This window comes from Drosophila takahashii, chromosome 3L, assembly GCF_030179915.1.
Source record: "Drosophila takahashii strain IR98-3 E-12201 chromosome 3L, DtakHiC1v2, whole genome shotgun sequence".
Taxonomy (NCBI): Eukaryota; Metazoa; Arthropoda; class Insecta; order Diptera; family Drosophilidae; genus Drosophila; species Drosophila takahashii.
The window spans coordinates 9373711-9392449 of record NC_091680.1 but is presented as its reverse complement, the minus strand read 5'-3'; the positions used below and the strand labels follow the sequence as shown (position 1 = coordinate 9392449).

The following is an 18739-nucleotide window of genomic DNA, read 5'->3' as shown; positions in this document are numbered from 1 at the left end:
CTTTCGGTTGCTTTTATAAAAATGTATATTTTCTCGGCTAAAAGGAAACAAAAAAACGTTGAGTTATTGGCCTTCGGCAGTTCCTAACTCTTGTCGTCTCGCGATCGCATGCGATGTGCAAAGGCGGCGCCCTTGTTCTTCCGGAAGCTCTCAAAGGGATCATGCATATTGGCACCCACGCCCTGTGGATTATAAAGTGATTAGAAAACGGATTATCCGAGTGGCAACTTGCCTCCTCTTACCTTGTACATTTCGCGACGATCGCGCACCTCGCCACCGGAAATCGGTGTGTCTATGCCTTGATTCTTGGAGCCCAGTCCTGTGCCTGTGCCGGCCCAGCCCATTTTCATGAGCATTTGGTGGCCCTTGTTCGATTCCTCGATGAATTCTTGGGGCTTGGCAAAGGTGCTACCCCTGGGGAGTAATAAAATGAAACATTAAGGGAGGATTTAACTATGGATCTAACAGAGACTCATACACAGAAAAAAAAGCGATATGAAATAGGGTTATTTCTGCCTTATTTCATATCAAATTTAAGATTCAAACATATCAAAATGATATTTTGTCATATCATAAAAAATACCAAATTTAGTATTTTTTGAGCAAATAATATAAAAAAAGATTGACATAATCTTTATTCATATCAAAATGATATGAACTTGATCTTTACGAAATATCAAATTGACCATTACCGTTCTTTTTTTTCTGTGTATGATCTTTAGATCCTTTTTACACTTACAGAAAGCTCGGAGGGGTGGGAGATCTGTCGCGATCCACACGTCTTAGGTTGGTGCTGTTGCCATTGTTGCTGTTATTGGAATTGCTGCGTTCTACACGATTCTCCCGGTTGTTACTTTCCCGATCGTTGCGAGGCGATCGATTGCGTCCCTTGCGACTGCTGCCACCACCTCCTCCACCGCCCATCCTATTGCGGTTCGTCGCTGGCGGCGTTGAGGAGCGTTCCGGGGATCGCGAGCGGGATCTCGAACGAGAGGGCGATCTGTCTCGATGGGGCGGAGTATTCGAGCGGGAGCGACTGCGACTCTTGGATCTAAAAGAAGAATAAAGCATTTATAATGGATTATAAAAAGTAAAAAAAAAACGCACCGATAAACCCGCTTGTTGCTCTTTTTTGGTAGGGGCCTCTCCAGCACAATTGGACTGGGCGAGCGCGACTTTTCCCGAATGCCGTCCTTGATTTCCTCCTCCTTTTGCTTTCGCGCCGCATTCTTCACCTTGTAGTACTCATAGAGACCAAGCTTCTCCCAACCCTCACTGCAAAATAAAATATAAATTATAAGTAACTTTTAAATACTTCAGATAAATCCACTCACTTATCCCTGGGACGATCGTGAGAGGGCGCGGAATAGAAGGCATTCAATGCATTCGTCAGCCGCTCGCTTTGTGGCGCCGGAGCTGGCAGTCGTATGTCCGCCGGATCGAGAGCTTTGTAGTTGTAATCCTCCAGGCGAATGAGCGGCACCATTAGTCCCGCTGGCAAGTCGTAGTAAGGCGCTGTAGGTATTTGCGGTTCTCCGATCACAACAGGCTCTCCAGTTTCCCCATCGCCCGATTGTTGCGTTGCCTGTTGACCATCTTCCAATGGACCGCCGTCTTCGGCTTGATTGGTTATCACCGCCCGAATGGCCGCATTGAGCACATCTAGATCCACTTCTGGTTCCACACTTTGCTGGCCCGGTCTAACAAGATTCTGGGGATAGGCAGCCATGGGTGGTTGCTGTTGTTGCTGCTGCTGCTGTTGCATTTGGTGCTGCCCCTGCTGCTGCTGCGGGTCATCGGGATGGTGTTGCTGCTGCATCTGTAGGCAGGCCTGAATTGCTGCACTGAGAACGCCCAAATCAACGGGCGGTTCATTGCCAGCTCCCTGAAACTGTCCTGGTTGCTGCTGCTGTTGTTGCTGCTGCTGCTGTTGCTGCTGATGGCCCATTGGTGGTCCCTGATTATGATGATGCATGGGCCCGGCAAAGCCTGGCGGTGGCTTCGACATGTCCGGAATGAAAAAGTTAGGTCCCCGTGGATCCGCAAAGGGATTCCCCGAAGGCGGCTGCTGCTGTTGCTGCTGCTGATGGAAATTACCACCTGGATACATATTATTCCCAGCCTGCGGATGCTGCTGATCATTATTCATGTGCTGTTCGCGTTCACCGGGCATGGCTATCCGATGGGACATCAGTGATGGTATGTTCTTCTGCTGCGGACCAGGACCACCAGGACCTTGATGTTGCAGCATGTGCTGCTGCTGCTGTGACTTTTGGGCCACCATTATCTGCTGCTCCAGATGCTGCGCCTGCTTCTCGAGCTGGCCAATTTGCTGGCTGGCATGCTGGATGAATATCTGATGCTGTTTTTGGTAGCTGAGAGAGGAGATAACGTTAATTATTATCTATAGACCCCATATAACCTTCAGTTTACTCACTTATCCAACGTGGCCTTTGTGTTCTGCGTGAATTTGGCGGCTATGTCGTGATGGGTGTTCTGCAGATTAGTTTTGTACTCCTGCATCGAAGAGTCCGGCGACTGCAGCTTCGAGATGACGCAGGCATCGAAGAACTTGGCCTTGGACTCCCACAGCGACAGCAGCTTGGCCAACTTCTGGCGCTGATCATTGCTGGCAACTGTGGGCGATTAAATAATAAATAAATATTAAATATCCCAGGCGAAAGATTCGATAAGGGATATACATACTCAAGTCGGCGCTGCAGAACATCGGAATGACGACGTTCTCGAGGCTGTTCTTCAAGTCATTGATGTTCTTGCGCATGCTGTAAATACATCGTTGCACTTAGGACTCAGTGTTCCCGGCTAAACTAGCGTCTTCTGTCTCTCGTCCAAGATCAAGTGCGTCTGTTTGGTCTAGTATTGTCCGGGTAATGCGACTTAAACTAACCAACTAAGCTGGGTGACTGCTCGGTGGATTAGTTCTTGAGGTCTGAGGCTTTTAAATACTACATACTATATGCTAGTGATTGACTGGGCAAACTTACCAGTGGTGTAGTATATCATTAACTAAATATATAAGATGCAATTTTTGCTGAAACGTTGAACCATTGACCAAAGCCCTAAAAATAAATTAACAAACAAAAAAACATATTTTTCTAGGTTTCTGAATGCACAACAACATTGCCAAAAGTACTTGTTGTGCAAGTATAATGATTTTTGTTAGATGGTCTTCTTTCTTTTTGATTTTTTTTTGCTTGTCCGATGATTTGTACTGCTTAGTGTTGGTGTGTTGTTGTGCGTGTTTTTGATATAGTTAAACTTAGTAAGTAAAATGATGTGTTTAGGTGTGTGGCCCTAGCTACAAGTCTTCCGGATCGGGGAACTACTCATGATCATAACATCTTTCGAAAACGAATCAACGAATCAATCTCGAGCCTCTCTGGGGGAGTCTCAATCGCTCAATCGATCATCTCTCGCTTGTTTTTCGATATTTCGTTTTTGTATGTTTGGTTAGTAGTATTTCACTCGTTGAAAGAAAGAAACACAATTTAATTAATACATGTTGAAGGTCATTAATCATAAAACTGAGGCATACTTCTTTAAAAGATATTGTAAAACGACATTGATTTTTGCGCTGTCGGTTGAATGCTGTAAAATCCAGTTCTTGCCTAAAATTGCAATATCAAACGGGTTACTCATATTGTCATTGTCACTTTCGATAATAAATTAGGATTAAGGTTTAATCAAAAGGTAGTATGGATTCATTTAGTGTGTGTTTTTTGTGTGCAGCAGAGCTGCGGAGCATTGAATGCAGGCTCCTTTAGCTAACTTATGACTGATTACGAGATTACGAGAGACTACAAACAAGCAATAATAGAATCCAGCCGTGTCGCCGAACTCATATTTACCTGCAGAGATGCTGTCCTTGGTGCAGGACTCGATGATCGGCTGCAGGACGCCATCGAAGTCCCTCAGCACAATGCCCTGTTCGCCGGCCATCTGCTCCTGCTGCGTCGTCTGCGCCGCCGCGATAGCCTCCTCGATCTGCTTCGTCTTCTGGTTCATCAGGGCCTACAGGTTGGTTTCGTTTGGTTGGTTGGTTGGTTGGTTGGTGGTGCGTTTTGGTTCGGATCGGATCGGTTTGGTCATTGGGCACACAAAGGTATTTTCACATTCATTTTCGCATTCGCGATTTCGTTTTCAAGTCGACAAGCGTTTCAAACAAATTTGATTTTGGGATTTGTTTTTATACAGTTTTTTGTCAGTTGGTATGAAGAGTGGTTTTTGATTTGGTAATTTTTTTTTTTTTGGTTTATGTTTCAAAAAATACAATAAAGCAAAAATTTAATGTAGCATTGTAAATTGTTAATTCAATAGTTAAAATAATAGCAAATAGAGTTTTTAGTTTGGTAATGCTGAAAGTACACATTTAACTTTATCTTAACCGCATTTACAGATCAAGGACTCAATAGAGATCGATTGAGAATAAACCAGGGAGGGGACCAGAGCTGAATTCAATTTTTCTTGGTATTTGAGAAGTAGTTTGTGGTGTCCACAATAAAAATATTTGAGGGAAAAAAGGTATTTTCATCTCTTTAAAAGTCACAGAAGGACTTGGAATGATTTTTATAATGTGGCCTTGATAAGGAATTTACAAATAGTCAACATAGGATTGAGGGTCGCTTAAAAGTGGGGTAAAAATGTAGTACGAACGAAAATGTTCTATATTTCTTAATTATTCGCCTATAAACGGCCAAAAAACATGTTCACTTATGTGAAAAACACGTGGAAATCTTTTCTTACAATATAATTGCAAATATTACAATGAACAACAGATCTTAAAAACGTGTTTTTAGAATAGAACTTAAATTCGTATCAATATGAAATATTTGTACTTTCGAGAGGATCGCTAGCCGAGGATTTACAAGGAAATAAACGTAGTCAAGTTCAAATAAAAGGGCAATATAAATCTTCCCATCCAACACTTGAGCTGCTCTAATCTCTCAGAGAAATGATTGCAAAGGAATGGACATTGATAGTAGAACCCCAGTCGGTGTCAACTTTAAATTACCGTGTGCTGTGCGGAGAGATTCGCTTCGGATTGCTTGATCTGTTCCCGCAGCGTCTTCTGCTGCATCTTGATGGCGTCCAGTTGTGAGTTAAGATTCATGGCCATGGCATTGCCATTGGCCTGCTGAATATTTGGCGGTCCTCCGTTGCCAGAGTTGGGATTCCAGGAGTGCTGCTGCTGTTGCATATTATCTTGTGCGTTTTCCGGCGGGTGCTGTGGGTGCTGCGACTGCTGATTGGGTGGCGGGTAGTGGCCAGGTGGCTGGGATTGCTGCATTGGCGGCGGTTGCTGCATGTAGTGGCCCGATTGTCCACCCGGTGGCAGTTGTTGGTTAATCCCCTGCTGCTTTAGCACTGTTTGGGGATTTATATAGATATTATTCTATGAAACTTTCATCTATTTCCGCACTTACGCGTCTGTTCCGCTGCCACCCTAAATTGGTAGTAGCTGGCAAACTCCCCGCCGTACAGGAACTCGAACTTGGGGTTGTTCTGCTGCTTCTGCTTGGTGATGGCCTCGAATTCCGGCCCATTCCTGGCCACAAACTCCGCCAGTTTGTCAATAATATTGCGTAAACTGGCGTCTGCGAAAAAAAAGGAAAAGGTTTTTGCATAAAATTTCAGCATATCCAAAGGTTGTGCGTGTGCGCGCGTATGTGTGCGTGCCATTCTAACTGGGCGCAGAATGTGCTCCCTTAAAAGGGCAATAAATCACACGGGATTTTATTTACTAACCACGTGGCGGCTGCACGTCCATTTTGGGGCTCTTTTTACACACTATTTTCCTGGTTAAATTCCTAAATGCATCACTTTTAACAATTTTCCAGCGGCACTTTTCACTGCTGCTTCTTCTTTTTCCTTTTCCTAATAGTGTGACCGTTGGTCGAGTCCCTCCATATACCACGCTGTTTTAGGGTCACACCCGAAAGTGGAATTGATTTGACAAATTCAAACTATTTAAACTGTTTTAAAATTAGAAAAAGTATTAAAATGGTTTTCTTTTAATAGTTATTTTCAGTTGGAAGTGCAAATTAAAAATGCCGGTAGCAGCAGAGTTGCCACCCTGTCCCCTTCTTTCTACCGGTTAGATTTATATCGTACTAACAACGTCACGCGCCCATCTCTATTTCTAAGCTATTTTGAACGAAGGAGTTGCCACCCTAATTTCAGCGATTTAGGGGTGGTAGTATCGATAAAAATTTGATAGTTTATTTGTGGTAAACAAACCTAGTTTTTATTTGTAGTCCAGCGCCATTCGCATCAAAAAGTAATCTCCACGCCTGCCTGTAAAATAATGCAGCACCCAAAGAGGCATGACAAATCCATACTCTAAGCTGACAACTCCGCGGACAGCGTGGCATTAATTAACACGGTCTCCGTGGCGTCACATAATCTTCAGATTCAGATAGGCATTATATAGTGTATATACTATATATACACACATTATCAAGCTGATGGGGAGCAGAATGACTGATAATACCGGGAGCGTTATCACCATCAATAATGGCATGTTGGCGGGAAGTTCGACGCCGCCGCAGCGGAAGTCCTCCTCTTCGGAAACTCCTCCTGCGGAACTGCGAATCCTGTGCTTCGACCTCACTTTCTACAATCGCACCACCCAGTTCCTGCTCAGCTGTGCCGGCGTCTTTATCCTGTACATCCTGTACGGCTACCTGCAGGAGCTCATCTTCACCGTGGAAGGATTCAAGCCGTATGGATGGTTCCTGACCCTCGTCCAGTTTGGCTACTACATCGGCTTTGGCCTGGTGGAGCGGCGACTGGAGGGCTATCGGATAAGTGGCGGTTCCTTTTGGAACATTGAGCCCGAGCCACGTTGCATTCCCATGAAAACGTACCTCGTTTTGGCTGCTCTCACCCTGGGCACCATGGGTCTGTCGAACTCCAGTCTCGGCTATTTGAACTATCCCACCCAGGTGATCTTCAAGTGCTGCAAACTCATTCCCGTCCTGGTGGGCAGCATCCTCATCCAGGGCAAGCGCTACGGACTGCTGGACTTTGCGGCCGCCGCCTGCATGTGCATCGGATTGGCCTGGTTCACGCTGGCCGACTCGCAGATGACGCCCAATTTTAATCTGCTGGGCGTGGCCATGATTTCGGGAGCGCTGCTCTGCGATGCGGCCATTGGGAATGTCCAGGAGAAGGCCATGCGGGAGCACAAGGCGCCCAGCAGTGAGGTGGTCTTCTATTCCTACGGTCTGGGTTTCGTTTACCTCTTTGTGATCATGCTGGTTACCGGCAACTTCTTCAGCGGCTTCGCCTTCTGCTTGGAGGTGGGTAAAGTAGCTATTCTTTGGTATAGCAACTCTAAATTGTATATATTTCAGCACCCCTTGGAGACCTTTGGTTACGGCTTCCTGTTTAGCTTGTCCGGCTACCTGGGCATCCAGTTTGTGCTGGCTCTGGTGAGGAGCAGTGGTGCTCCCATAGCCGCCACAGTGACCACCGCTCGCAAGGCTGTGACCATAGCCTTTTCGTTTGTGCTCTTCAGCAAGCCTTTCACAATGCAGTCAGTATTTCTTGGGATATAATCCTGGAAACTATTCTTATCTTTCTCTACATTTTCAGATATCTGTGGTCCGGTCTTATCGTTGTCCTGGGCATATATCTTAATGTTTATAGCAAGAAGAACAAGCTGACGTTGGCGGACATCCGGCAGAGATTAAAGCAAATCGGAGCCAAGCTTGCACGCTCGCCAAGTCGCAAATTCCTCATCGAAGTTTAGTTTTATACCAAAAAAACATGATCTACATTTTAGTCGAATTGAGAGTACGGTTTTCTACAAGAAAACTGTGTACTATAATTACTTAATTATACGATAAACGAATTATGTATGCTATCTGTCCATGTCGAACTCCATTACGCGCTTGAAGAGATCCTGTCGCTCCTTGGCGGAAGTTATTTGACCCATAGCGCGGTCCAGGAACTGTTTTTGGTGCTTCACTATGAACTTGTTGCATTGGATAATGGTGGCACCTATATAGAGGGTCCTAAACTTTGCTCGAACATCTCCAATCTGTAATAAAACCGATTTTAATGCTGATTTAAGGGTATGGAATAGTGATTTACCAATGTTATTAAGGGCAATATGCTGGACACAAAGCGCTGACCACGATGCAGGCATCGTATTATGGCTATTTTGGTCCGATCATTGATGTATTTCACCCGGAAACCCTGCTCGATCATTCCGAGACCGTAGACCCCATGGTATTTCTCCACATTTTGCAACAGAATTTTGGCCAGGCTGTGGTCCTTGAGATGGAGTGAACTCGTCGGTGTATAGGGTACAATCTGCACCGCTATATATCTATCGTTTTTACGGTTTAATTAATGATTTACCTTAATAATTCGGTAAATATTTACCTGTTTTTTATGCGCACCATTGCTGTGTCTATCGATCTGGCAACGCCTGCACAGTCGCTGCAACATGTCGATAACTAGTGCCGATTATTTATAGGCCACTCCCATCCCAAATTTCGTTTGTTTTGATTTTGATTGGAGAGCAAAATGGACCACGCGACGAGTGATTTAAAGGAATTCATTACGGACCTGGTGATACCGCACCAGCGCTGCAATGTGAACATCAATCCGGACCACATATCCATGCTGGAGGGGACCAAGATCAAGAAGCAGCACTCCCGCAAGCGCCGCTCCCACAAATCTGGAGTTCTGAGCCGCAAGGAGAACGCAAAACTTGGATTAAATACACTTCCGACCAAGCAGATGAAATACGAGGAGGCTCTGCCACTTCATGATCTCTGGAAGGGATATGTTCGCGAGCATCTGGAGCTAAGGGAGGGATCGGAGGTGCCGCAAGTCCACGATCCTCGTTACGAGGAGTTCAGCCGGCAGTTGGTAAAACTAGATCTGCACGGAGCCAAACTAAGAGTCGTTCAATCCAAGTGCCGCACCCTGGAGAACTTGGCTGGAATCTGTGTCATGGACACCAAGAACGTTCTAAAGCTTCTGGGTAAAGATCATCGGCTGAGGACTATCCCCAAGAGCGAGTGCGTCTTTGGCATGAAAGTGGGCAACATGGAGTTTACCATATTCGGACAACACCTAAATATTCGACCCGCCGAGCGAAGCGTTAAAAAAATCAAGAACTTTGTGGAGCCCTTCATGTAGAAGCTTGAAAACCTATCATTAGCATAAGAAATGGTATCCTATTGTTACTTTTATAATAAAGAAAAATTATTTGAATATGTTTTTTATATGATATTAATATATCATTTTTATGTCAGCTTTAATGCTGTAAAATCAGTTTATTCGAAAGCCGTTTAAATATAATGTAAAATCTATAAATTGTTTAAGCTTTATCCCTCTTGAAAGACTCTTTAAAAATGATTAGTTTAGTTTTTCTTGTTTAATACATATATAAAACCGTACATTAAATGTTTTTTGGGGGAATATCGCGCCGCGTTTCGTTAGTTTTAGTTTCTAGACATTTCGTTTTGTTGTGGGAGAGATTCCCATCCATTTCCCCCGATTTCCCAGTTTGAAAGAGGACAGATTTATGCGGCCGTCTTGGTCATGGTGATGACGGCAGATGGAACCAGGCCGAGCACCTCCAGCGGCTTCTCGTAATCGTCTTCGGCGAACAGTTTGCGCGGAAAGGTGGTCATCAGGGAGAAGGGCGACTCGATGCCGGTCTTCATCTGGATGAACACACGCACGGCGGACAGCTGCTCCTTGACGTTGAAGGTCTCCTGGAGCGTGGAGCCGTCCTGCAGGCGCACCTGGATGCGGGTTTCGGTGTAGTCACGCGGCGGCGACTTCACACCTGCCGGCGGCGGCGACGAGACTGTGGTGGAACTCACGGATGGAGTTGGCTCCGGATTGCCCAGTTCCTTTTGTTCTCTGCGGGTTAGGATTAAAAATTAATAAGACAAAGCTATAAAGCAATTTTCCTAAAATATTTAATCAAATTGGCATCTTGGGCTGGTTATGATTAGGAAGAATACGAAGTAGGGATGTCGAAATTTTCAAAAATATCGTATCGATGATATTTTTTATTGAAACAAAAAATCAAAATGATATTTGATATATTAGAAAAAATATGTATGTCTTTATATCAGATATTTTTCTATCTATCTTGTTTTTACTGCGTTTTCTTGGATTCTGAATGCTATACTATGCATTTTTACTTGCCGAAAAACGAATTTTATTTGTGTATTTTTTTTTGTCCCGATGAAAAGTGAAACCACTTAAAATTATCAAAAAAATGTGCAAAAAAAAAATTATTTAAAAAAAATATTACGATAAAAATATTTCTTTTTTTGCAAAAAAAAACTAGTTATTGATATTTTGAAATATTTTCGACATCCCTAATACGTAGTTTTCCAGTCAAAATTGTTATAAACCTTTACCTAGCTTTGCGTGCCGCCTTGTCCGCCTCGATTTGAGCCCTCACCCGATCCCGGGCCGCCTTCTCCTCGTCCTTTTCGCGCTTGCGCTGCTCTACGATCTTCTTCATCTCGAGCTCCTCCATGCGCCGCTTAGCCTCGGTCATGTCCTTGCCGGATTTAATGCGATTCTTCTCCCGCTGCAGAGCTTCGGTTTTCTCGCGCTCCTCGCGTTCGATGCGCTTCTGCTTGAGCTTCTCCTCGATGAGGGCCAGCTGGGCCTTCTTCTCCTCCTCGGTGAGGGCCTTCTTCTCCTCCGTGGATTCAGAGAAGTTGCTGTGTCCGGTTTTGGCTGCATGGTACTCCACTTCTGTGTGATCCTTGAGAACCTTTCCACAATCGTCGCATTTCAGGGACTTGGCCACCTGGGAATCGGCAGTGGCTTCACCACCGGCACCACTGGTGCTACTGGAAGCTGCTGCGCCGGAGGAGGAGGAATCCTCTCCGGCGGCGGGGGGAGCACCGGAACCAGGGGGATCCCCGGCATTCTGACGGGTCGGTAACGGATCATCCACGTGGGCCAGCAGCCATTCCATTGCCGGTTCTAGCTTATTGCTGGTCACCTGCAGCGCATATTCCCTGTGGAAAAATCCAGGAATTAATAAATTACATTTTTCGCAGAGCGAACTGTTTTTTTGCCGGTGGAAAATCGGCCATGTCCGCGGTACTCACACACGATCTCGGGGGAAACCCATATCCATCAGGGTCTGTACTTCACTCATGGCGGTGGTTTTCTATTTTCCAAGAGTTTATTTTCGAATAGTTTCGTGTATTTATGAAAAGAAAATTTACAATGACACACAAAAACAAAGCTAGGCGATAGCCAACTATCGATTGTTCGACTACCATGAATCTATCGGGGTTTTAAAATAGCTAGAATTTTAGCTAGTTAAATATTTAGTTTTTCTTTTTTATATAATATAATTTTATTTTACTACTTTTAAAGTACTTAAATAAAAAACTGTTTAAATGATGTTAAAGTTAAACAAGTGTAAGTTACTTTAGTTTATGATTTTTAAGATCATAATTTGACTTCGCTGGAAAATAGCTAGATCACCTGGCCTTTTGGAATAGTCTTCACTGTCGATAGTTCAACATCGCTTTAGACGATTTGCAACACTGCGAATTTGGCGTCCAAGAAATTGCCTTCACTTCTTTTCGCGACTTTGAAAGAGAGTTTTCCGATTTCCCAGACAAAACCATGTCGCCGAAGACTAAGAAAATGGTGGTCAAGATCCCACGGCACCCGTACTTCAATGTGCAGGGCGAGCGGAGCGTGGAACGAGAGGTGGAGTACCAGGTGCGAAAGTGTCGCGTAAATCTCGAGCGCATCAAATCTTCAAACACCCCGAATTCTCGTCCATTTCCGTTAAAACCGAAGCCCAAGAGATGCATTGTACGCGTGGCCCGTCTTCCGGACGTAGAGCGCAGTGAGATTTCCGTAACCCCGGCCAGTTCCATCATGAATTCCGATATCGACGAGGGTAAGAACAAAGGTCTTGCGAAATCTCCTCAAGCACCTCTCAAAAAACCGCCTTAAAGAATCCTTCTAACTTATGATTATCTCTGCAGGTAACTCCAGCGAATAGGAGCAAACCATGACATGTCCCAACCATCACCTACCTACACCTAAGAAACCTGGCTCCGTTGCTCTTATCTGGCTAGCTATACTATCGATGAACACATCCAAAAGTCATACTCTTTCTAAACCGGAGAGAGTCATTCATTTCTTTTAACATATAAACTAGATGTCCAATAAAAATGAATTATTTCTTGACGAATATTTTAAAAGAATATGTACAAGAATAGCATCTGCGTCTATGCTAATGATACTCGATTCATTACATTAAATTGGTATATTGGAAAATGATTATATTTGGTTTTCTTTCATACTATTTTGTTATTTGGTTTTAAGTCCAATTTTAAACCGACATAAGTTTATAATAAAAAATTCGAACTCCTTTTGAGATTAATATGCTATTATTTAGTTAATATTATTTTATAAAATTCATGACAAAGAAAGTTTGTCATCTTATTCATTATTATCAAAATATTTTAATTTGTATAGGATATAATTCAAACTAAACATTCTCCCATTTTAAAGTTTAAACAGAAGATTTCAAGTAAGAGATTTTTCTCAAACTCACTGAATTAATTTAAAATTTGAATTTAAAAAAGAGCGGTATTATATTTTAATCGAATAATGATATCGAATAATTGTTTTAAAGGCTAACCAAATCCATAGAACAAGTAAACAATGAAAATAAATACAAAAAATAGTTAAATAAAAAAAAAAAGTTTTAAAATGTGATCAATATTTATTTTGAAATTAAAAAATTAAATTATTTAGTACCTATCGATACTAAAATCTATCGATACCCGGGAGTCAGCTGTCAGCAGAAAAATTTCTGGAATAACAAAAACAGGCAAGGCAAAATTACCCGTATCCGAACCGAGTCGAAAATCCGTCCCTAAACATGAACTGGCACACGGGCAACATTGCGGAGGCCGTGGCGGAATCAAAGGCCAAGGACGCCGTCTTCGTGGTCTTCATAGAGGGTAATTAGCCAGCCCATTTGCATTGCGAATTTTCACCACGTCATTCTTGTGAAATTTCCACTGATTTCCAGGCCAGGATGAGATGTCGCGAAAGCTGGAACGATTCGTGGACGACAGCCGGGTGCGATCTCGCCTGGAAACCTCCGACTTTGTGGCCATCAAAGTCCAGGGAAATAGCTCCGCCTACGGACAGTTCATGTCGCTATGTGGGTAACTCTAGGGGATAGTAATTAATCCCAGATCCTTAAAGGCCTTTCTTTGGTTTTCCAGACAAAGTCGTGCCCGTTCCCTCGCTCTTCTTCATTGGCAAGGCGGGCACTCCTCTGGCCATAGCCACTGGGATCACGGCCAGCGTGGAGGAGCTCTCGGATAAGATCGACCAGGTCCTGGTCCTGGCGGGAAAGCGAACGGAGGCCGAGGCAGCCGCCAGCAGCTCCTCCTTTGTGGAGGCACTGGAACCTAATGCGGTTAGGAGCTTCGCGGGCGCAGATGATTCGAACAGTTTGAGCAATGAGGATTCAGTTCAAGGTAGTCAAAGGTCGATTTTAGGAATTTGAAACGAAATGAAGACTAGTTGCAATTTAAGTTAGTTTATAGAACGGGTTAAATTTATATACTTTTTCGTAAAGAGCAATCGTTAAGATATTCAAAAATTTCTAAAAATTTCAATATTGTATCATTGTTAAATGTTTATATATTTTCGTAAAGAGCAATCTTTAAGATAATCAAAAATTTCTAAAAATTTTAATATTGTATTATGGTTAAATGTTTATGTATTTTTATAAAGAGCAATCGTTAAGATATTCAAACATTTCTAAAAATTTTAATATTGTGTCATAGTTATAGTTATATATATTTTCATAAAAAGCAATCGTTAAGATATTTAAAAATTTCTGAAAATTTCAATATAGTATCAAAATTTAATTTATATATTTTTTCATAAAAAGCTATCGTTAGGATATTCAAAAATTTCTAAAAATTTAAACTATTGCATAATAGCAGTAACAGAAAAACACTTCGGTTAATCTTAACGTCAAAAATATTACATAACAAAACTAAAATATTATTTAAGAATCGAATCGTTTCTGCTACCAGTGATTAGTTTAAGTTTCAAACTCAGTTTAAAGGTTAATTTCCACTAAACCGGCAATCACTAAAAGAATTCCTTATATTTCAGCCCCAGAAAAATTCGAGGAACCTGAGACAACTTCAATTTCAAACTTACCAACTGAAGAGTTGGAGGAACCCAAAACGAATCCTCCGAATTCCCCTGCAGCAGCCAGTTTCGCCTCGATTCCTGCTGATCTCTCAACCTCCAGCTTGGAAGGAAACCCCAGTTCAGAAGCGGAGAACGCCACAGTTTCCCCAGCCGCCTTGGCAGCCGAAAAGCGAGCCGCAGCCAGCAAAGTAGAGGGTTCGGCATCGACATCAGGGGCAGCTGCCCGGAATTTCGCCACCACTAATCTCATACCAACTGTACCATTGCTCACACCTGCTGTTCCAGCTTCGATACAGCGACCGGCGGAGGGACAGGGAATCACTGAATCTGAGGAGAGGATGGCGGAGGTCCGGAACCTTCTGGAGGAGAAGCGCAGAGAGCGTGTGGAGGAGGAGAAGCGCCGCGAGAAGGAGAACGAGCTGCGCCGACGCAAGGAGGGACGGGAGGCGCAGACCCAGCAGGCAAAGAACAAGGAGCAGGAACTCAAGAATATGCAGGTGGGTAGTTCTTTAATGCTTCTTAAATATTTATATTACTTTATAAACAACCTTTTCTTTATTCTCCCAGGAACAAATACGCCGCGAGCGTCAGCAGGAGCAGCAGGCCAGGGAGCGCATCCGCGCCCAGATCGCTGCTGATCGCGCGGAGCAGGCGCAACGTTTCAACACATCGGATTTGAACAGCACTAGCCACTCGGCCACCGCTGCCTCCAATGCCATCACTACCGAGTCGTCTGTCAGTTCTGTGGACGAGACGAGGCTGCAGATCCGCCTGCCCGGTGGCATACAACGCACCAAATCCTTTCCCGCCGGTGAGGTGCTGGCCACCGTGCGTGTGTATGTGCGCAACGAGCTGTTGGCGGCGAGCGATGTGCGTGACTTCACCCTGGCCACCAGTTATCCCCGGCGGGAGTTCCAAACGGAGGACGAGGTCAAGACCCTGAGTGAGCTGAATCTAGTGCCCAATGCGGTGGTGCTGGTGCTGACCAAGGACCAAGTGAATCGTGTGGTGCGCAGCGGTGGCTCTCTGATGACCATGCTGGCCACGGTCATTTGGGCCATGCTCACGCCGGCAGCCAAGGCTTTCGACTACATTCACAAGATGGGACTGCGACCGCTTACCCAGAAGTTGAGCGTGCTGATGGCCAACATCCGGTGGCCAGGACAGCAGGCCAATGTGGAAATTCAACAGGGCGACGCGTAAGTTTATCTACTTTATTAAGAGCTAAGCCTTTACTTAAACCAGTCTTTTGATTATTCAGAGCCGCCCGTCGCAACATGGATATGTTCACCCTGCGACCAACACCGGCACCAGGCTATAATGACTACGATGAGCCTTCGACGTCGAGGCCAACGACGACTCCTGGCGGAGGGGCAGCAGACAGACCCACTCCACAAACGCAACCGGGACCAGGAAGTACTCCTTCTGCGCATAACACCCAGTCGCAGCAATTCCAACAGCGACCCGGTGGATATCAGCCGCCTAAATACGGCGATTCGAACATTCGCAGACTGCAGGATACAAAGAAGGACGAAAAAGATAAGGACAAGGCCACTTACAATGGGAACTCCACGCAGCAGCAATAGAACTATACTTTCGTTCTCCAGCAATCTGTTTAACACCAGTTTAGATATCAACCTATGCAATAACCTGTTATGCTAAATTTAATTATACCAATTCAATATTCCAAAATATATATATTCGATGTGTTTTAATTAAACAAATGTGAGCTTAGACCTAGGAAGTGATACAGGAAGGTAGAAAACAGCCTGAAGTCATTCGTTTTGTGAAGCAGATTCAATTTAAATTTGATTTAATACTTGTCAAAAAAATAATGTCTGCTTATCAAAATAAAATTTACAAGACTTATGCTAAAAAATGATTAAAATTTGATATACATTTTGATAACTCATTTAATTAAATTCACAGTATGCATTTTAAAGTACATATTTTGTCTTTCAAAGAGAAAACTTTGTTTAATCAAGAATAAAGTAAACAGATGAAGGTGAAATTGGATGAAGAAGCTTGGTTTAAAATGATTTTGATATCCCATTTTGTAAAAGTTAAGAAATACTATTGAATATAGGGTAAAAACCAGAGAGATGTTGCTAACAAATGTGAATATTTAAAATGGTGGACCTTTAAAAGCAATAATAATATAAAATATGACCTCTTTTGTTAAAAATTTACTAGATTTGCAGCTATTTAAAAACGAATGTTTTTGTTCGCTTATGATTGTTAAGCTCCGAATCTTCAGTACATCAAATCAGTGGAAGAATCAAACAATAGTGGAGTTAACGAAGAGTCCTCCTAAGGCGCGCCTCAAAATAAATCCCAACGAGGGTGATAAAAAGTTGTCACCTGCTTACAGGGTGAACCACATGAGGAACTGCAGCAATTTGTAGACATTCACCAGAGGTAACTTCCAATTGCTTTTCCTCTGCAGCGGTGGCACCAGGCTGGGATAATGAACCAGGCTTCCAATATGGCAGTTGGTGATGATGGTGCCACCGGGAACGCCGACGGGCACAGCATCGCCCTGCAGGACACCATCGCAATCGATGAGCTCCAGGGATTTGCTGAAGCAAATCCGAATCTCCGACAGATAACTGATGCCGTGCTTGCCATCGTAGAGGCAGTGGATCGAGGGATTCTTGCCCAGAGCCTTGACTATGGCATTATTGATGGCCGCCACTGTGTTGTTGGAATCGGGATGGATGTCGGAGGCGTCCAATACCCGCGACATGATGTACTCCTTCCGCCAGGTGAGTCCCTGCTCAAAGTACTTCAATTCGTTGTCCAGCTCCTCGATTAGCATGGCGCAGGTTCCGTGCTTCTGCCACTCGTGCTTCCACAGCCATTCCGTGGAGTCCACCCCCTTGAGGTCGGGCCAAAAGGTCTCCAAGCTATCCTCGATGGGATTTAGCTTATCCGGATTGAAGCTGGCCGAATTATTGCAGAAGTTGGGACCGATTTTGTGGAGCTTTGTGGGCCAGATGCCGTGGATGGTCCAGAACTCCTTTTTCTGGGGCAAAGTGCACTCCTGGTCCGGGTTGTTCTCGCGCCAATGATAGCATGTGGTCACCGGCCACTGCTGCGTGAAAATCAGGACATCCCAGCTGTGATCCTGGACCGAAAGCTCTCGCAAATCCGGCAGGTCCTCGTCGTCATCCTTGAAACTCACTGGAAATCCCTCGAATTCACCGTCGTCATCATCTCGATTGTTCTGTGGTCTCTCATCCTCCGAAGTTGATTCATTCGAATCCGATATGTCGCTGCAATGGGAAACTTGAGATCATGAGTAATGGTATTGATTTTGCAATGGCTTTTGTTTGTTGTTAGAAGTGGATTACTGGGTCAACCTTGAACCTGAATATGTACAACTCCCGGATTAATATTACGGTTGGTTGGCAGAATTCCACTGGGTTCCAATAGGACCTTTTCTCCGTCTCTTGAACTCACCTTAGGGGCGTGGACTTTATGGCCACCAGAAGGCAGGCCAAAATGGCCACCAACAGAAACCGCTGGCTCCGCATTTTGTTGTCGAATAAAATTGTTGTAGAATAATAATAATAATAATGCGGTCAGTGTTGCCAGATGAAAATGTTGCCTATCCCCTAAAAAATCCCGTGAACTCTTGGTCGACTCTCTTTGTGAAACTCTTTCCATTTTCTAACGCTCTCTTACGCTCGCTCTTCCGCTCTTGCACTTACTGCTTGTAAAAATCGAAAAAAATGGGGAAAACTGCTTGTAAAAATCGAAAAAGGGAAAAACTGCTTGTAAAAATTGAAAATAGTGGAAAACCCGTTAAAAAGAAACCGTTTAAAAAAATTCAAATAAATAGAAAGCAAAAAAAGAAAGGAAGCAATTAAAGCATTACATTGAAATCGATTAGTCGATTTTATAAAATAATAAATTAAAAATTATCATAGCAGATATAATAAGAACAGCTTCATTTTATATTTATAATACAAATTATGCTAATGTATTCTTCAAATAAAAAAAAAAACTGGATCATAACACTGCTCAGAAGTGACTGGATTCTTGCCGGATTCGGATTGCTGGCGTTTCGAGGATGAATCGGTCATCTCTTCCCTGGGCGGGCTGCTCGGGCTTCCTCACAGATTGTGCTGCGTCCCGGATTAAGCTTCTTTTTAGCCTTCGATCGCTTCATCATATTGTTAGGATTGGGTGAAACCTCATATACGGTGTTGCGGCGTGATGTGGTCTAGCCACCTCAAAGGATGCGGCGGAGGGACTGGGAATAGGTGAGTCCTATCCACTTCATCTTGAGGCTTTTCTACGGCAGGCAGATGCGTCTCGAGAAGAAGAGCAAGAAGAAGCAAAAGACAGTACAAAAGCGGTACTTTCTCTAGCTTCTTCTTGCTCTTCTCCTCGGACGCATCTGGGCAGAGAAAATTTCTTCTTGGCCCTGCAGGATGCGGGTGTGGAATGCTCGGCCAGGGTGCGGATGCTGCAGATTCGTTGATTGTTGCGAGTCCTGGTG

The 18739-nt window shown here is 43.9% G+C and overlaps 8 protein-coding genes across 9 annotated transcripts; 4 read left to right on the top strand and 4 right to left on the bottom strand.

The window, feature by feature from the left end:
• Positions 1-7: 7 nt before the first annotated feature.
• Positions 8-5929, bottom strand: scaf6 (SR-related CTD associated factor 6). 2 transcript variants are annotated; one of them, XM_070215739.1, is made up of 13 exons: positions 5767-5926; positions 5445-5615; positions 5033-5385; positions 3870-4032; positions 3557-3629; positions 3006-3080; positions 2707-2783; positions 2438-2636; positions 1335-2375; positions 1108-1275; positions 740-1051; positions 243-414; positions 8-182 (listed from the first exon to the last, which is right to left on the bottom strand). In XM_070215739.1, the coding sequence occupies exons 1-13, from the start codon at positions 5786-5788 to the stop codon at positions 84-86; spliced, it is 2925 nt and encodes a 974-aa protein (XP_070071840.1). In that variant the 5' UTR covers positions 5789-5926; the 3' UTR covers positions 8-83. The 2 variants fall into 2 exon arrangements, 1 of the variants encoding a protein (XP_070071840.1); XR_011418788.1 differs by lacking the exons at positions 8-182; positions 243-414; positions 740-1051; ... (1 more) ...; positions 1335-2375; positions 3557-3629 and having other exon boundaries at positions 2573-2636; positions 5767-5929.
• A 258-nt stretch (positions 5930-6187) lies between these two features.
• Papst2 (PAPS transporter 2) lies at positions 6188-7879 on the top strand. Its single transcript, XM_017144421.3, has 3 exons — positions 6188-7322; positions 7377-7558; positions 7618-7879. Exons 1-3 carry the CDS (start codon positions 6486-6488, stop codon positions 7772-7774), a joined length of 1176 nt encoding a protein of 391 aa, XP_016999910.2. The 5' UTR covers positions 6188-6485; the 3' UTR covers positions 7775-7879.
• Pop5 (POP5 ribonuclease P/MRP subunit) lies at positions 7820-8536 on the bottom strand. The gene is made up of 3 exons (XM_017144425.3): positions 8413-8536; positions 8119-8356; positions 7820-8065 (listed from the first exon to the last, which is right to left on the bottom strand). The coding sequence occupies exons 1-3, from the start codon at positions 8430-8432 to the stop codon at positions 7886-7888; spliced, it is 438 nt and encodes a 145-aa protein (XP_016999914.2). The 5' UTR covers positions 8433-8536; the 3' UTR covers positions 7820-7885.
• Pop4 (ribonuclease P/MRP subunit POP4) lies at positions 8509-9252 on the top strand. Its single transcript, XM_017144423.3, has one exon. The coding sequence runs from the start codon at positions 8557-8559 to the stop codon at positions 9175-9177; it is 621 nt and encodes a 206-aa protein (XP_016999912.2). The 5' UTR covers positions 8509-8556; the 3' UTR covers positions 9178-9252.
• A 144-nt stretch (positions 9253-9396) lies between these two features.
• Positions 9397-11285, bottom strand: LOC108059249 (UBX domain-containing protein 1). The gene is made up of 3 exons (XM_017144422.3): positions 11127-11285; positions 10419-11033; positions 9397-9909 (listed from the first exon to the last, which is right to left on the bottom strand). Exons 1-3 carry the CDS (start codon positions 11174-11176, stop codon positions 9564-9566), a joined length of 1011 nt encoding a protein of 336 aa, XP_016999911.2. The 5' UTR covers positions 11177-11285; the 3' UTR covers positions 9397-9563.
• Positions 11286-11547: 262 nt separating this feature from the next.
• Positions 11548-12324, top strand: HP4 (Heterochromatin protein 4). The gene is made up of 2 exons (XM_017144250.3): positions 11548-11938; positions 12027-12324. The coding sequence occupies exons 1-2, from the start codon at positions 11656-11658 to the stop codon at positions 12041-12043; spliced, it is 300 nt and encodes a 99-aa protein (XP_016999739.1). The 5' UTR covers positions 11548-11655; the 3' UTR covers positions 12044-12324.
• Positions 12325-12845: 521 nt separating this feature from the next.
• On the top strand, positions 12846-15924 carry LOC108059254 (UBX domain-containing protein 4). Its single transcript, XM_017144428.3, has 6 exons — positions 12846-13013; positions 13085-13219; positions 13284-13541; positions 14191-14729; positions 14800-15431; positions 15494-15924. Exons 1-6 carry the CDS (start codon positions 12932-12934, stop codon positions 15816-15818), a joined length of 1971 nt encoding a protein of 656 aa, XP_016999917.2. The 5' UTR covers positions 12846-12931; the 3' UTR covers positions 15819-15924.
• RNaseX25 (Ribonuclease X25) lies at positions 15910-17854 on the bottom strand. The gene is made up of 2 exons (XM_017144429.3): positions 17695-17854; positions 15910-17507 (listed from the first exon to the last, which is right to left on the bottom strand). Exons 1-2 carry the CDS (start codon positions 17766-17768, stop codon positions 16598-16600), a joined length of 984 nt encoding a protein of 327 aa, XP_016999918.2. The 5' UTR covers positions 17769-17854; the 3' UTR covers positions 15910-16597.
• Positions 17855-18739: the final 885 nt, after the last annotated feature.

Excerpts from the sequence above, each read along its gene's own strand:
- Papst2 (XM_017144421.3), top strand. The coding sequence starts at position 6,486 with ATGGGGAGCAGAATGACTGATAATACCGGGAGCGTTATCACCATCAAT. Across the intron at positions 7,323-7,376 it reads GCTTCGCCTTCTGCTTGGAG|CACCCCTTGGAGACCTTTGG; the intron begins GTGGGTAAAGTA and ends TATATATTTCAG. Across the intron at positions 7,559-7,617 it reads AGCAAGCCTTTCACAATGCA|ATATCTGTGGTCCGGTCTTA; the intron begins GTCAGTATTTCT and ends CTACATTTTCAG.
- LOC108059249 (XM_017144422.3), bottom strand. The coding sequence starts at position 11,176 with ATGAGTGAAGTACAGACCCTGATGGATATGGGTTTCCCCCGAGATCGT. Across the intron at positions 11,034-11,126 it reads GGTTTCCCCCGAGATCGTGT|GGAATATGCGCTGCAGGTGA; the intron begins GTGAGTACCGCG and ends ATTTTTCCACAG. Across the intron at positions 9,910-10,418 it reads AAGGCGGCACGCAAAGCTAG|AGAACAAAAGGAACTGGGCA; the intron begins GTAAAGGTTTAT and ends CCTAACCCGCAG.
- HP4 (XM_017144250.3), top strand. The coding sequence starts at position 11,656 with ATGTCGCCGAAGACTAAGAAAATGGTGGTCAAGATCCCACGGCACCCG.
- LOC108059254 (XM_017144428.3), top strand. The coding sequence starts at position 12,932 with ATGAACTGGCACACGGGCAACATTGCGGAGGCCGTGGCGGAATCAAAG. Across the intron at positions 14,730-14,799 it reads AGGAACTCAAGAATATGCAG|GAACAAATACGCCGCGAGCG; the intron begins GTGGGTAGTTCT and ends TTATTCTCCCAG. Across the intron at positions 15,432-15,493 it reads GAAATTCAACAGGGCGACGC|AGCCGCCCGTCGCAACATGG; the intron begins GTAAGTTTATCT and ends TTGATTATTCAG.
- Pop4 (XM_017144423.3), top strand. The coding sequence starts at position 8,557 with ATGGACCACGCGACGAGTGATTTAAAGGAATTCATTACGGACCTGGTG.
- RNaseX25 (XM_017144429.3), bottom strand. The coding sequence starts at position 17,768 with ATGCGGAGCCAGCGGTTTCTGTTGGTGGCCATTTTGGCCTGCCTTCTG. Across the intron at positions 17,508-17,694 it reads ATAAAGTCCACGCCCCTAAG|CGACATATCGGATTCGAATG; the intron begins GTGAGTTCAAGA and ends TTCCCATTGCAG.
- Pop5 (XM_017144425.3), bottom strand. The coding sequence starts at position 8,432 with ATGGTGCGCATAAAAAACAG. Across the intron at positions 8,357-8,412 it reads ATGGTGCGCATAAAAAACAG|ATATATAGCGGTGCAGATTG; the intron begins GTAAATATTTAC and ends TAAAAACGATAG. Across the intron at positions 8,066-8,118 it reads TATTGCCCTTAATAACATTG|ATTGGAGATGTTCGAGCAAA; the intron begins GTAAATCACTAT and ends GTTTTATTACAG.
- scaf6 (XM_070215739.1), bottom strand. The coding sequence starts at position 5,788 with ATGGACGTGCAGCCGCCACGTG. Across the intron at positions 5,386-5,444 it reads GGTGGCAGCGGAACAGACGC|TGCTAAAGCAGCAGGGGATT; the intron begins GTAAGTGCGGAA and ends ATCCCCAAACAG. Across the intron at positions 3,081-3,556 it reads TTACAATATCTTTTAAAGAA|GGCTTTGGTCAATGGTTCAA; the intron begins GTATGCCTCAGT and ends ATTTATTTTTAG.